This window comes from Triturus cristatus, chromosome 1_2 (genome assembly GCF_964204655.1).
Source record: "Triturus cristatus chromosome 1_2, aTriCri1.1, whole genome shotgun sequence".
Lineage (NCBI taxonomy): Eukaryota > Metazoa > Chordata > Amphibia > Caudata > Salamandridae > Triturus > Triturus cristatus.
In genome coordinates this window covers 1,180,656,870-1,180,671,498 of record NC_140580.1, presented here as the reverse complement: position 1 = coordinate 1,180,671,498, position 14,629 = coordinate 1,180,656,870, and the positions used below count along the sequence as shown (strand labels likewise).

Genomic DNA, 14,629 nt, shown 5'->3' with positions numbered 1-14,629 from the left:
CTCTGTACAAAAGTCACCACTAACATCATCCTTGGTCAACAGGTCCACTATACATAATGGCAAGCCATTACATATCTGGGTAGAAACCCTGAGCGTATTTTGTGGGTGTAAAAAACACATCTTCACTGGGGAACCAGAGGAGAAGCTTTCACGCAGTCACTAGACCCTGAGGTCCAGGCCTGCAGAAGCTCCAGCACGCAGTGGTCTGACATCCCTAGCGGGGTGTCCAACTCGAGAACAAGGCGGGGTCCTTTGTTCTCTCCAAACAGGTAATAGGGTTGGCTCATTCCTAGGGGGATTCTTTTTTTTTTTTTATTTTTTTATTTTTTAAAAACCTTTATTCGTGCATCTTAAAAGAACAAATACGGGCCTACAACCGTCAGGCCGGCCACGATACAGTAAAGCACTGATACCCACATTACAGCCCCCGTGCATCAACGGTCAGGATTAACAACAGGTTATAAGTTACATACTGGAGATATCTTTGAAACCCGGGGAAGGAGAGGTGAAGGTTAATTTTAAGTTTTTGATGATTTTATCAGAGAAAAAAAAAGTCAATGAAGGATAAGAGCAAAGTAGATTCGAGTCCGCAAGATAGCTTCACCACACGGGCGAGCAGCAACATCAGTAAGAACAACAATGGGAGTAAAATCTCAATCAGTGAGGCGGTGCAGAGATATATCAGGATAGTCACATGAGCAAGTACGCGCCCCTCCAGAGCCGCCCCCACTCGATCCACCCCACACCCGGACCCCGAATCGAAGAAAGTAGAGCACAGAGACATAAAAGAAGAAAGGCCCATAGAACTAATTGAGAACAGAGTATTACCCCCCCACCCTACACCAATGCGGAGGCTACGGCCTACCCCCCCCCCAGCATAGTGCCTGTCGCCCAATGAACCCGAAATATAGAGAAGAGAGAAAGTAGGAACAGAGTAAAGAAGGGAAGAAAGCAGAAAAGAAGGTGGGGAGGAGCCCACTGGACACCAGAGCGCCCCGAACCATCAGCCAGTTATGGCCCCCACACACTGGAAGCCCTCTACGCCAAAAAACGGCATGCAAAGATACCATGGCACCACAGTTTAAGCAAGGGATACAAGTCGCGACGAGTGCGCGCAAAACATACATACAGTCCCAGTCCCAGGCCAGCCCGTCCATAACCATAGCGATAGAAGTCAGTCTAGCCCTGGCCCGATCGCGGGCTTGGGATTAAACCAGCTCCTGCGTGAAGGCCCCATGTCCCGAGCAGACAAAGACAAGATGGCCGCTTGTGAGAGGATGATGAAGTAGGATCACAAAATGGCCGCCGACCACCGATTGGGGTCCCTCGTTGCACCACATAAAATCCAAACCTGGCAAGTAAGGTACAGGAGTTCCAGAAAAAGGCAGCAGTGGGCCACCGCGGACGGTCCCTCGAAGCCGTTAGGTATCGCTCAGCAGGATAGCCTCGCGGACGCGGTGAGGCAGGGAACAATGAAGCAGGCTGCCATGACCAGGGGGACAAAGTATCCGCAGTTGAGGTGGAGAGCGGTGGACCCTGGGCGCCGGGAGCGCTAGATGAAGGCACCAGTGTAGCACAATCATACACCGCCGCTGCGTCCCCGCAAGAGGACAAGAGCACCGGGAGACCCACGCCCTGCGGATGACAAACAGTGCGCTCACGGCCCGCAGCCGACATTATGGGGTCAAACCTCTCACTCAGCGCCTGCAGGCCAGCGCACATCTGTAGTTGAAAGTCCCGCAGGACAGCCAGAACGGAGCCGCATGTCAGCGGAAGCTGGGCCCCAACATCAGCAGCAATCCGGGACGGCACTGTGGAGCTGGTGTCCGGAAGAGGGAGGGCGAAGTGGGCAGCGGGCGAGACCGGAGTATCACCCCCCAGCCGCGAGCAGGCACTCAACGCCATGTTTTGCCGCTATACGGTGCACTGGCCAGGGGGGGGGGTCGTGGCAAGGGGTCAATTCCCCTCAGGTCTACGCCGCAACAGGAAAGGCCGACAGTCGCTTATCTTCTCGCCGGTCCCCCTCGCCGCTGGCTAGGCAATAGGCAAAGGGGGCAGCAGCCCCCCGCAGCTCGGTCCTCAGAGCGGGGCAGGAGACTCACCGCACCGGGGCCCACCCCACAGCTCCAGCCCGTCAGGCACAGGATGCAGAAGGTGTCCGGCCGTCTCTCCTCGGGCTCATCCGGCAACGATCCATGGTGCAAGGCGAGATCGGGACCGCGGGGCTCAGGTTAGCGCTAGCTGGTCCGGTAACTGCGGAGCTTCCAGGAGGCCGGCAAAGGCCGTAAGGGCGCAGGGTTCAGTGCCGAGGACAAAAGCACCCAGAACTCGGGCATCCGGGCGGGTTGAGACTCCGGGAAAGCAGCAGCGCGGTCAGCGCGTCTTCGCACACGGTGCACCTCGAGAATCGGCAAGGATGAGCATCAGGATAGTAGTCCGAGGCCACGGACCGACGGAGCCGGGCGCTCAAGCGTCTGCTCCGGTCGCCATCTTGGCTCCTCCCCCCCTAGGGGGATTCTTGACTTTACACCCACATGCATGCTAGGTACACGTAGGTACGCTTAGATAGTTTGCACCGTAGGAGTACGCTTGATTTCTGCCATGTATTGATAGGCCTGCATATAATTACTGTTGTAGCACCATGGTAGAATTCTACCTTTTATTTACTCTGTCAGTGCTTGTAATCTTATATATTTGTTTCTATCTTATGATTGTCGCAGCAAACATGTTTTATACCAGAATGACGCTGGCTCAATAAATGCTTATTGAAAACGTCCCCAAAGGTACTGCACTGTTTCCACGATCCCTGAAGGATTAATTGATGTTATGTTCGATAGTTGCCAAAAACTATTCGCTCCTTGGTAAGCTTAGGGGGCTTATGGTGGCACTGTGAGCTAGCTGTTCTAAATGCTAACATATCCTTTGGGGGTGTCTGGAATCAGCCTGGACACCAATCCCCTAATTTATGTTGCCTAAACGCACAGATCCTGTGTATTATTAGGAACTAAACGACATGGTACCGCCAATGTTGGTTTGCTTCTTAGTTAACGGTCAAATCTGAGTAGTTGTCCTGCTTTCTCAGAGACCCCTGCTCACACCCAGAGAAATATGGGGTGGAAAGGGAAAAATCCGCCGCAGCTGATTAGGTATATCCTATGTATTGGCTGTATGTTTGTTCAAGTTTGAAGGATTATAGTTCCCTACATTGTGCAAAAACCTCATCTCTTTTTCTTAATACTTCCGCTCTTAATGTCTCAGACTGGAGACGCTGATACAAGTGCTACTACTGTTACTAGTGCAGAGGATGCCGTGCAGGAAGTTGCAGACCTGCATTTACTATGTAATTATTAGATTATGGTTTTCCATCATTGGGTGGGACCATTACCTTCGTGATTGAGGCACATGAGGCATTCAGAACAGAGTTATTCTCTTCTTGGGTTAAATGTCCCACTGCAGATGCACGGACACATACTTTTTATTGTTGTACTCCAGACGAACTACCAGAAGAATACTTTCCATAGGAGGACATAGAAGTCCTGTTAACCTAACAAAAGCATATTAATTGGTTTAAAGGCGCCCTCCCCCGTACCACAGATAAAGTGAGACTTGGTCCGCTCAGCAGAGACAGAGCGACTTGGCTGGTCCTAGCTGCTTACACACCGCATCCAGAGATTGATACACTGCCAGCAACAGACTTATGTCAACTTCACAAATAAATGCAACACAAGCGTTATCTCTCGTAAGAGTAGCGTCCCCAATAGGCACACCTTCGGACAAATTTCAAAAAGGTTTCGGTGAAAAGTTCATAAAGTTGTATTTTATTCTTGTTTCAATTCAATACTATTACTTCCATAGTATACATAACTTTTGTAATTGTTCATTCATTTCTGCCCAATGCATTTCGGGCATGACCCTTCATCAGGGGCCTTACTATCTGAAAACACACAGTAAAATGAAAAACTTTCATGAAGGTGCAGGATAAACATCTGTGAGTATTGCTTGCTGTTAAGTGGTAACCTTGGTGACATTTCTACATGGTAAAAAGGGGTACGAGAGATAACACTTGTGTTGCATTTCATTTTTCCCTCACACTCAGGAGGGTTTACCAATCGACACCCATATAATTCATTTACGATTACTAGGCGAAAACAGGAGTGCGCAGGCCCACGTTCCAATTGGATTTCACAACTTCACAAAGAAGTAATAAAACTATACAGAAATGTTACACAGTTCGTAATGCGAACACTCACAATTCAACCTTCCAGGGTCACTCAAGCTGGTCAACCAGAAGGGACTGCAACAAAAATAACCCAACAGAAGCTGAACCCGATTATGGAAGAATGCCCACTATACGTAAGCAAATGCTGTTCTGGATAGCACAGAAAATAGCCCAGCTTGAGGCAGTATTTCCACATAGGGGCCCACAAGAAAAACACAGAATATTGACAATTTGCTTGCCAATGGGAATAGTATCCCCGATAGAGTATTGTGCCTCTTGGAGTACAGTTTTTTACTACCATTTACACCAGAACTCATGGTACCCCCTCAATAGCAGTTATACTAGAAGTATTGAAACACATACAGAATGAGTATGGTGCAGAACCTGCCCTGGAAGTAGGGATGAAATTGATAGGCAATTTTGCTCACGTATCAACAATTATGTTGGCTATCATAAAAGGGGAGGCAGCATTGGTGGCTTTACGCCAACGACTGAGGGAATGCACTCCTGCACAACAAGAGCGAGAACTGCCTAAAATGATCAAAGACACCTATGCTTTGCTGGGTAGAGATAACTTGGGAGCTAGACCTGTGGAGGAAGCTGGGTTTCTGTTGCAGTAATCTCTCCACTTTTTGCCAGATTTCTGATCCACTTTGACTTGATGTGCCCTTGGTCCCTGCCAGTCAGGTCCCCAGGGCCTGTGTTCTTCCCCACACTGTACCATGTACCCCTAATTGGCACCTCTATGGCCACATGTAAGTACCTTGTAAAAGGTACCAAGGGCACTGTGACCAGTGAAGGCCTCTAATGGTTGCAGCACCTATTGTGCCACCCTTAGGGGACCTGCACACTAACATCCACACCCTGCCATTGTAGACTGTGTTTTGGTGCAAAGAAAAGTGCATCCCTGTGTGCCATGCCTACAACCCACGCCTATGGCATAGGTCAGGCACCCCTCTAGCTGGGTGCACCATGCCACTTAGGGTACAGGTGCATGAGCCCTGTACCCCTACAGTGTCTAAGTCCATTATTAGATATTATAAGTGCAGTAAGCCATAAAGAGTATATGGTCTGGGAGTTTGTCATTACGAACTCCACAGCACCATATTAGCTTTACTGAATTCTGGGAAGTTTGGTATCTAACATCTCAGCATAATAAACCCACACTGATGCCAGTGTGGGATTTATTATACAGTGCCCTCACAGTGCATCTTAGAGATGCTCCTTGAAAAACGACCAGCCTCTGGTGGGTTCCCTGACTGGTACACACCAGCCTGCCCCCAGAAGACATGTTTCTGGAACCCTGGGGTGGAAGGCTTCGCTCCCTGAGCCCGGAAACAAAGCCTTTTCTGAACGGAGATGGTCACACCTCCCCAGGCAAGGAAGAGCCATCTGTGGCAGGGGAGCTTCAAAGACTTTGCTGCCTTTCTAATGCGACCCCCAACCTCTCCTGCCATCAGGAGCAGGTCCATTTACTGTGTCTCCTTTTTTTTTTGGCGGGAAGACAGGCGGGAAAAATTTGAACAGCCCTGAAGGTGTGCACACCTCTGCCAACCCCACCCCTCGCGTGAGGGAGGCGAGGTGAAGCCCACTCTCCAATCAGGATTAGGGATTGTGCCCACTCCCCCACATGGGATGAGCACGCCAAGGGTGTAGTTACCCTAAGGTCAGTAGCCCTTTGGTTACCTACCTCGAGACCCTAAAAACGCCCCGTAAATACACTATTTAGGGGGCAGCCCTGAACCAGGAAGACAGATTCCCGCAACGTACGGAGAAGTATGAAAGAAGACTCCAGCAGAGGGTACTGCAGAGAAGAACTGACATGGCCCCAGCCCTACCGGCCCATATGCAGTTTCCAATGATCCTGCAGCCAGTGACCTCCAGAACCCCTGGGAGGATTGACTGCCTTCAACAAAGACAGGATCTCCTGTGAACATCAGCTCTGTTCAAAAGAAACACCAAAGAAAGACTCCAAGCCAGCTGAGAACAAAGGACGACTCCTGGAACCACCACTGCATCCAATGCCTACGGCCTGAATCTGAGTGGCCCACTGGTCCCAGCGAGGTCCCCCAGCGCTCCAGAGTTCTAGTCCACTGTGGATTGACCCTTCCAGGACTCCTCGACGGCACCTGCAGGCACTGCACGGAGACATCTCCTCCCCCACCCCCCCCCCCCCTCCCAAAACCGCGAGTGGCCCAGTAAGGTGAAATCCGACCTCAAAAGACACCCCTGCATCCAGCCGCCCTGGAGAAGAGAACCCGAGGTGCACCTACGTCCCCGAGCCCTCAGAGAGGGAGGGACAGTCAGAACGCAGATCAGAAGAGCGATCAAAGCCAAGAGGCACACCTTGCACTTCAGACTACATTATCAAGCAAAGGATAAACCCAAAATCAACCCTCAATTTAAAAAGAAGAAAGTAGCTGGCTTTAAAAGTGCTCAGGTTACTGAGGACTCTACTACTGAACGGGTAATGGGCTCTGACAATGATAGACCGCTCGCCAGAACCTGATGGAATTTCTGGTGACAGCAGCGTTGAATGAGCATATCACAGTGGAAACACCCGATACTAGGGTAAGTGTCCCACATACGTTATACGAAATAACACTCTAAATGGAGGGGACATACCCAGAAAAGTGAAGTGTCTCTTTTGGGAGAACCTGACTTTTGGATACGATATCCTTTTGGCTGAAAGAGATTGGCCGCCTGAGTTTGTCATGGATTGCCCAAGTGGGGGAGAGGTAAGTTTACCGGTTTTCTCCAACATCGTTCCAGAGTCACTCAAACATACATACGCGCAGGAGTGGGCGCTAGCTTCTGCACTTTACCGCAATCATGTAGGGTGGGATGCTGTCACCTGACCATGAAATCCCAATTAAAACTACTCCTGGACCCCAGAGGCAGTACCCAATAAAACATGAGGCAAATAAACCAGTCCGGGAGATCTTAGATCAACTTGAATACCAAGTTGTGATTGAGAATTGCACCTCCCCTATGAATAATCCTTTGTTTCCCGTAATAAACCCCACAATTGATATTGTTTAGTTTTAGACTACAGGCATTTAAAGTAAACACATGCACAAAGACATTTGAAGTACAGAATGCTCACAGTACGGCATTAATGAATAACATTGTGTGGACAAAATACAAAACAAAATATAGCGCCTGAAAGAAGACATTTGACCGCATTTTCAGCGCTTGGCTCTCAGAGCCAATTCTGTAGACTGCCCCAAGGATATAAAATTAGCCCCAGATTGTTCTCAGCAAAGAGTAACAGTTACTTCAGAATTGTGATGAGGAGGCATTGTCATATGTAGATGATATTTATCTGACGGATAATGAATTATTGGATTACTTGCACAGGGTAAACAACATAATCTTGGGGTCGCCACCATGGGCTACAAATGTAACTTTAAAAATCAAGAATTGCCCACCTCAATGTCCTATATTTGGGATATGAATTATCCAGTGAAGGGAAAAGCCTGGCAGCTAATTTTTTTCAGAAAAGTGTGTGCTGCTAAAAACTCTGAAAGGATTACAATCCATGTTAGGATTCCTAAATTTTGGCAGAACATACATTTTGAACTATGCAGAAAAAGTAAAACCTTTCTACAATCTAATCAGACCTGAATTTTCAGTTCGACATTGGACACAGGAACACACAGAAATTCTCCGTTCCATACAAGCTGACATGGTAGCTTCCAAACACTTACACACACGTGTAAACACCACGAATTTGGTGATTCATGTAGTCGCAGGTCAATCCGGGTACACTTGCCTAACCTTCAATAAAGGTGAAACGGTACCCATTGCATACAAATCACATTTGTATACAAATGCTGAGATGCGCTTTGCATCCACTGAAAAGATATTAACAGACTGCTGTAGTGAGAGGAAGAGCATTAGCTCAGGGGAAACAAATAATTCGTATATCCGGTACCAACCTTAAAGGCTGTTACCAAAGCAAGCGTTCTGAGCGCAAAAGCACTGCACCCCTGATGGATACAATGGGCTAATTCTTTCACTGCAACAGATGTAGACTACAAATTTGATTCTACACTGAAAACACAAGTATTCCTGCAGTACGAACAAGAATATCCTCTCCTGAATGAAATAATGCCTCTAGATCAGTATGAATACATCTTTTACACTGACTGGACTGTCCAGCCTGCTGTAGGAAGTAAACGGCGCTACAGCGCAGCATGTGCGATTGTAAAGGGATGTATGCGGGACGGCAAGTTCTGTCCTAGCAATACAGACGCAGTCTCTAGGAGATTGCTGTGCACAGCTGGCAGAACTAAAAGCCCTAGTACTGGCACTAAAAAATACTGATCGGGAATTCCCCATACTCATTATGTGCGATTCGTTTTACTGTGTCCATTCATATAATGAATATCTTCACTATTGGGGACAGAATCGGTTTCAGGATTCCAAAGGTTGCACATTAAAGCACAAGTTGCTTTGGGAACAGGTGGCAGAGCTGAAAAAAGGCTTGCCATGGGCACATGGAAGTCGCACATTGAGTCATCAGCGTGTTGGCGCGCACGTTGAAAGGAATTCACTGGCTGATGAAGCCACCAAGGCAACAGTGAGAACTGCTGCTGTTGCTGCTATCACTCGTTCTAGTATGAGGATAGACAGACAGCTAAGGATAGCTGTGAACGCTACACGCAACAACAGCTCAGCTTTGCCAAAAGGGTTCCCGCTCAAGTACTCTTACAAGTTAGATGTGCAAAATATTCCATATGCTCAAATTCCAGGAGTGGGGGATAGAGTAATACCAAACATGGATCGCAGATTAGGTTTAATTCTAGCTGCACAATGGGTCTGGTTTCAGCACATTCAGTTATTTCTCCAACTGTTTTATAACTGAAGCAGTGTTACTGGTGGGCAGGTCTTACTAAACAGATCAAGGGTTATGTCCTTAAATGCAACATCTGTCAGCCGATAAAGGGTTCCACTGTAGCACATCCAACGAAAACACCATTACTGATATCAGACAGACCACTTGCATGTGTCTATTTAGAGCACTGCAGCCATTTACAATCAGACGGGCTTACAGGTACATGTAGGTGGCAGTGGATTCATGCTATAGATTCCTGTGGGTTTGGCCTCAGCGTTCGGCCAACGCCCAAACTGTTATCAAGGATTTGCAAGCCTTTTTATGGTTGTACGCAATTGGCACATTACATTCTGACTGGCCCTGTGTTTAGCTCACAGGCTTACAAAGAAGCCATGGGAGGTTTGGATTTTGCATTGCGGTACTCCTCTCTGTATCATCCCGATGGAAATTTGATTGCAGAGAGAAAAAACCTTAAAGTATTCCTTAACAGCAAGGGTGTTTGACCCAGCTGCCACCCGAGCCTATCACCTATATGGGGTCCAGAGTGCACTTAACATGCCAAGAAGTTCCCTGGGCGGCTATACTCCATTCAAAGTTCTATTCGGGATTATAATGTGGGTACCTGACCTCGACTGTGGCAGCACAGTGGCGGATGAAAATCCATTTGACATCAATGATAGTTTGGCTGTTTTACAGGAACTCACTGAATTCCGGACATTACAAAGAAACATCCATGTAAAACGCCCCACCCATGGGAAAGTGAAAGTTGTACCGACAAGACTTGCCTGGATCCCGAAGACGGCCTAACACCAACATCTATGTCAGCATGTCTCGACAGGAGACATCTGCCAGTTCTATAAAACCTGCTGAGCAACCAAAGATAGATCGAACTGCGTCTGGCTACTTCATTGATTTCGATACTTTCTTATTGGATCCAAGTGAACCCGAGTTACCGCCGCCGCCTGTTTCCCACAGACAACAACTTTGTGATTTCTACCTTTGGCTGAAAAAGACTTGCCTTATTTCTCCCTGGCTACAGCTCTGGATTGCTATATTTCTGCTGTTACTAATCCTCTGGTTAGGTGTAGTGACTGTCTTTTTCCTGCTCCAGAATGGACATTACCTCCCAGAACGCATTGCAGTACTACATGTAAACTTGGTCCTGAAACCGCATGCATCATCACACCGTGAACAGAGAGACCTGTCCTTAGTGAACATTACAGTAGTTACAGTTCCAGAAGGAATAGTATGGGACAGGCTTTCGTATAATGTATATGCTCCAATTGAACTTTTAAAAATTCCACACTTGTTTAAAATCTCATTAAGTAATATCATCACCTCCAGTACTTTCCCTGATAGTTGGGACTTTGAAATTGTAAATATTATGCGGTCTGATTTAGAACAATCTGCTGCATTTTTCAGCGATGAATTGTATGATGCATCTAATTTTGACACCATGTTGTGTTACCAACACTATATAGTCTTCATTTCTTGCACAAAGCAAGCATCCCACGTTAAAAAAATTCTTACCATCAATGGTTCCCATTGCCCAACACCGCTGAAAGGTAGTTCAGCTAAGTTTGCGCAAAAGTTAGCTTGTTTGTGTGGGTTTAACACATCGGACCCGACCACTTTTTATTATAAGATGGCACCTACAACAGCACCAAAAAATATGTTCACTAACACGAAACAGCTATACTCTGCTTCTTTCTTTCCCAGCTGTCTGTCCAGGGTTTCGACTTTTGGAAGGACACTTTAGACACAAAATCTGTCTGAGGGACTGAAGATCGGCAGGTTCAGGGGGCTGAGGCCTTGTGTAGAGCGTGCCTCATACCACATGGAATATTCGTGAACGACACAGCTCAACAGACTTCCTGTCTTGGGTTAGCCAAGATCAAGGACTTGAACACACCGCGGATTCCCTCACTTACACACTTTGAGGGATGGCAAAATTATACACAACATAGTGAGGATATATTAGATGACATTCTACATGATGGCTAGTACAATTCATCTCCCCCCCCCCCCCCCCCCCCCCCCCCAATTGGAAGGGATGGTTGGTCTGGCCTATCGACACAAATAGGTGTCAGTCAAGATTCAGGGGTACCACCGAAGTGTTTAGTATCCATAGGCCTGACCAACGCTATGTACAAACAGAATACTCGGGTTGGTGACATCTTGCAGTGTTGGGAAGTTATGCCTAGAGTGACTAAGAATTTCAACACTGTCCCAGTTCCTGATGCTTTTGGCTCATCTTGCATTGCCCTACTCAGATGTCCATGTGTAGGGAGCATTGAGACTCTTCAGTCCATGTGCAGGTGTGTGAGGGTCCCTAATGCTGTTGGCTCATCTTGCGTTGTCCTCCTCAGGTGTCTGTGTAGGGAGCAGAGACTGTTCTGTCCATGTGTGCAGGTGTGTGAGGGTTTCTGATGCTGACGGCTCATCTTGCGTTGTCCTCCTCCGGTGTCTGTGTAGGGAGCAGAGACTGTTCTGTCCATGTGTGCAGGTGTGTGAGGGTTCCTGATGCTGACGGCTCATCTTGCGTTGTCCTCCTCAGGTGCCTGTAGGGAGCAGAGACTGTTCTGTCCATGTGCAGGTGTGTGAGGGTACCTGATGCTGTTGGCTCATCTTGCGTTGTCCTCCTCAGGGGTCTGTGTAGGGAGCAGAGACTGTTCTGTGCAGGCGTGTGAGGGTTCCTGATGCTGTTGGCTCGTCTTGCGTTGTCCTCCTAATGTGTCCATGTGTAGGGAGCAGAGACTCTTCTGTCCATGTCCACGTCTCATCTGTTCTTCACTCTTGCAGGTGTGCGGGAATGCGCTCATGAAGCAGTACCAGGTCCAGTTCTTGAAGCTGATTCAGCTAATTAAGGAGGATTACTTCCCACGGTAAGATTGGACCAGAGACCCTCGGCCAGCACCTTGTTCACGAGTCTGGAAGGAAAGTTTCCTCACTCAGTCCAGCTCTGACCCTCAGTTCAGCAGCTGCCAAGTAGTGGCAGACCTCTACCCCACCAAGGAGGCCTGTAGCAAACCAGCTGTCCACACCATGGCACATCACCTGCCACTCTTGTACTTGTAGAGCACGCTGCCACTCCCAAGGGACCATCCTGGCGCTAAGCGGCAATGAGTTAGACTGTGTAACGTTTAAACAATCTTGATCAAACCTTGGAGGAGAAAAGCATCAGAGAATGAGTGAATAGCTCCGATCATTGGGGATTCCAAAAAGCCAGGTCTTGAGCTGCTTTTTAAAGATCCTTTCAGATTCAATGAATCTCGACTCTCTAGGGAGTAGGTTTCAAGCTCTTGTTCCCTGGACGGTAAAGGATTTACCTCCTCGAGTTTTAAGTCTGCATGTAAGTGATTTGAGCAGGTTCGCTTGTGAGGACCTAAGCCGCCGTGAGGTCATATAATGGGTGACTCTGGAAGTTAAATATTTTGGCCCGAGTCCTCTAAAGGCTCTGAAGATAAATTAGAGGATTTTAAAAAGAACTCTTATACACTGGCAGCCAGTGTGGTACTTTCAAGGCTGCTGATGCAGCGTGGGTTTTGCTGCATTGTGTTGCACCACCCGGAGTTTCTGCAGGGTTTGTTTTGTAGAACCTGCCTACAAGGTATTGCAGTAGTCCAGTCTAGAAGTTATCAAAGCAAAATCAACTATTTTTCTAGCCAATAATGGGAAATATTATAAAAATATTCAGTGCTTTTATAAGACTGAAACCACTTCCAGCTACTGTTATAGGTTGAGGGCTGAATGACAAGGGAGCATCAAATTTTACACCAAGGTTCTTCACAACCTCCACCGAAGGAGGTGGTGGAGTAGCATTACGACACCATAGTGCTGGTTCAAAGTAGTTGGTCTTCCCGAGGAGCAAAATCTCTTTTATCAGTGTTGCTCTTGAGATGGTTTGTGTGCATCAGTTAAGCAGTTTTAAACATTGCTCTCAGATCCAATAGAACCTTTATCCAGGGTCACAATTGAGTGTCGTCAGCATAAGGTGTGGATTAAATACCAAAGGAGGTGATCGAGATCAAAGGGGCGATATAGGTGTTGAATAATGCAGGCCTAAGTGCAGAGCCCGAGGTACCCCTAATGTGACAGGTTTTTCTGAAGAAAAAAAGGTTGCTGGCATCACTGTCTGTCTGCGGTCAGAGAAGGAGAATTGAACCGAAAACCAGTGCTCGGTGGGAAATCCCACAGTCCTTGTCTTTGTAGTAGGATGTCACGGGAGATGCTATCCAATACAGATGATCTAATAAATTCAGCACTGCATTTTTTGCTACGTCAAGTGTAAATTTCAACATGTCTGCAACGTCTAACAGGGCTGACTCTCTAGAGAGTCCTTGATGGAAACTGGAGTGCCGTGGGTGGAGAATATTTGCCTCCTCTAAAGGTACCGTTAGTTGTTCATTGACTAACTTTTCAGTGATTTTGCTTAACATCGGGAGTAGTGAGATTGGACAAAAGTTTGAAAGGACAGTGGGATCTGCTAGCTGCCTTTCTGAAGTGGTTTAACCACTATTAGTTTTCAATTGGGTGGAACTACAGCCGTGGCCTGTGAAGCATTCACACTTTCATTAATCACCGGCTTTATGCAATCTACAACTGTTTGAAGTGCACTGGGAGGGCAAGTATCATGTGGAGATCCTGATTTGCAGGTTAGAATAGCTTGTCAAGACAGAGTAATAGTCTGAAAAGTTGTCAAGTAATGGTCTTATCAGGGAACTATCTCCTATTGAGGCATCATCCGGGAGCGAGAGTGCTAAACTGCCTGATGGTACGTATGTTCTCCTAAAAAATGCTGATACTTTATCGCATAAGGATTGAGCGAGTGGGTTATCCCTAGTCATTACTGTCGGTTGTAGGAACGATTCAGTGATTTTAAAATTACATTTTTGGTTCAGTCAAGTTTGTCCATCAGTGCAGTAAAATAGATCTTTTTTGGCATCTTGATTTCAGGGCCCTTCTATTTTTTATTTTTACTATTTTATTATTAACTTTTATATAGCGCGTAGCTACCCGAAGGCGTCCCAGCGCTTTCGTCTAGACAGGTGTTTCCAGCAAGCTATACACCAGGTTGCTGGAAAAGCCAGGTCTTAAGAAGTCTTCAGAAAGGAAGAAGATGGGATTCAGCTCGGAGGGAGGGGGGCATTGTGTTCCTCAGTCTGGCCACATTGTAGACAAATGACCTACCTCCACTTCGTGCCCTATTTATTTTCGGGGTTACAGCTAGGTGGAGATGGGTAGAGCGGAGGAATTTTCGAGGGAGATAAGGGGTGATCAGAGTTCTATTAATAGCTGGGCCACTACTCCAAAAAGTTCTATGGGCTATGCACAAGGCTTTAAATGTAACTCTATTAGCAACAGGAAGCCAGTGTAGCTTTCTCAGGGCTGGTTTGGCTGATTTATTTTTCAGTACTTCCAGCAATAATCTGGCCGCACAGTTCTGGGCCGCTTGGAATTTCCTTAGCGTTGTTACTGGAGGTCCAAGGTATAAGGAGTTCCTATAGTCCAGGCGAGATAGGGCCAGGGCCTGAATCAGGGTGCTTATTGGCAGGAGGGGGAGAACCTTG

General features: G+C 47.3%; 1 protein-coding gene across 1 annotated transcript in view; it reads left to right on the top strand.

Moving 5' to 3' along the window:
• GLE1 (GLE1 RNA export mediator) overlaps positions 1-14,629 on the top strand; it is a 336,359-nt gene that overhangs the window by 311,239 nt on the left and 10,491 nt on the right. Inside the window, exon 14 of the mRNA XM_085614075.1 lies at positions 11,862-11,944. Coding sequence (XP_085470201.1) covers positions 11,862-11,944 — 83 coding nt within the window. The remainder of the gene's footprint in view (positions 1-11,861; positions 11,945-14,629) is intronic.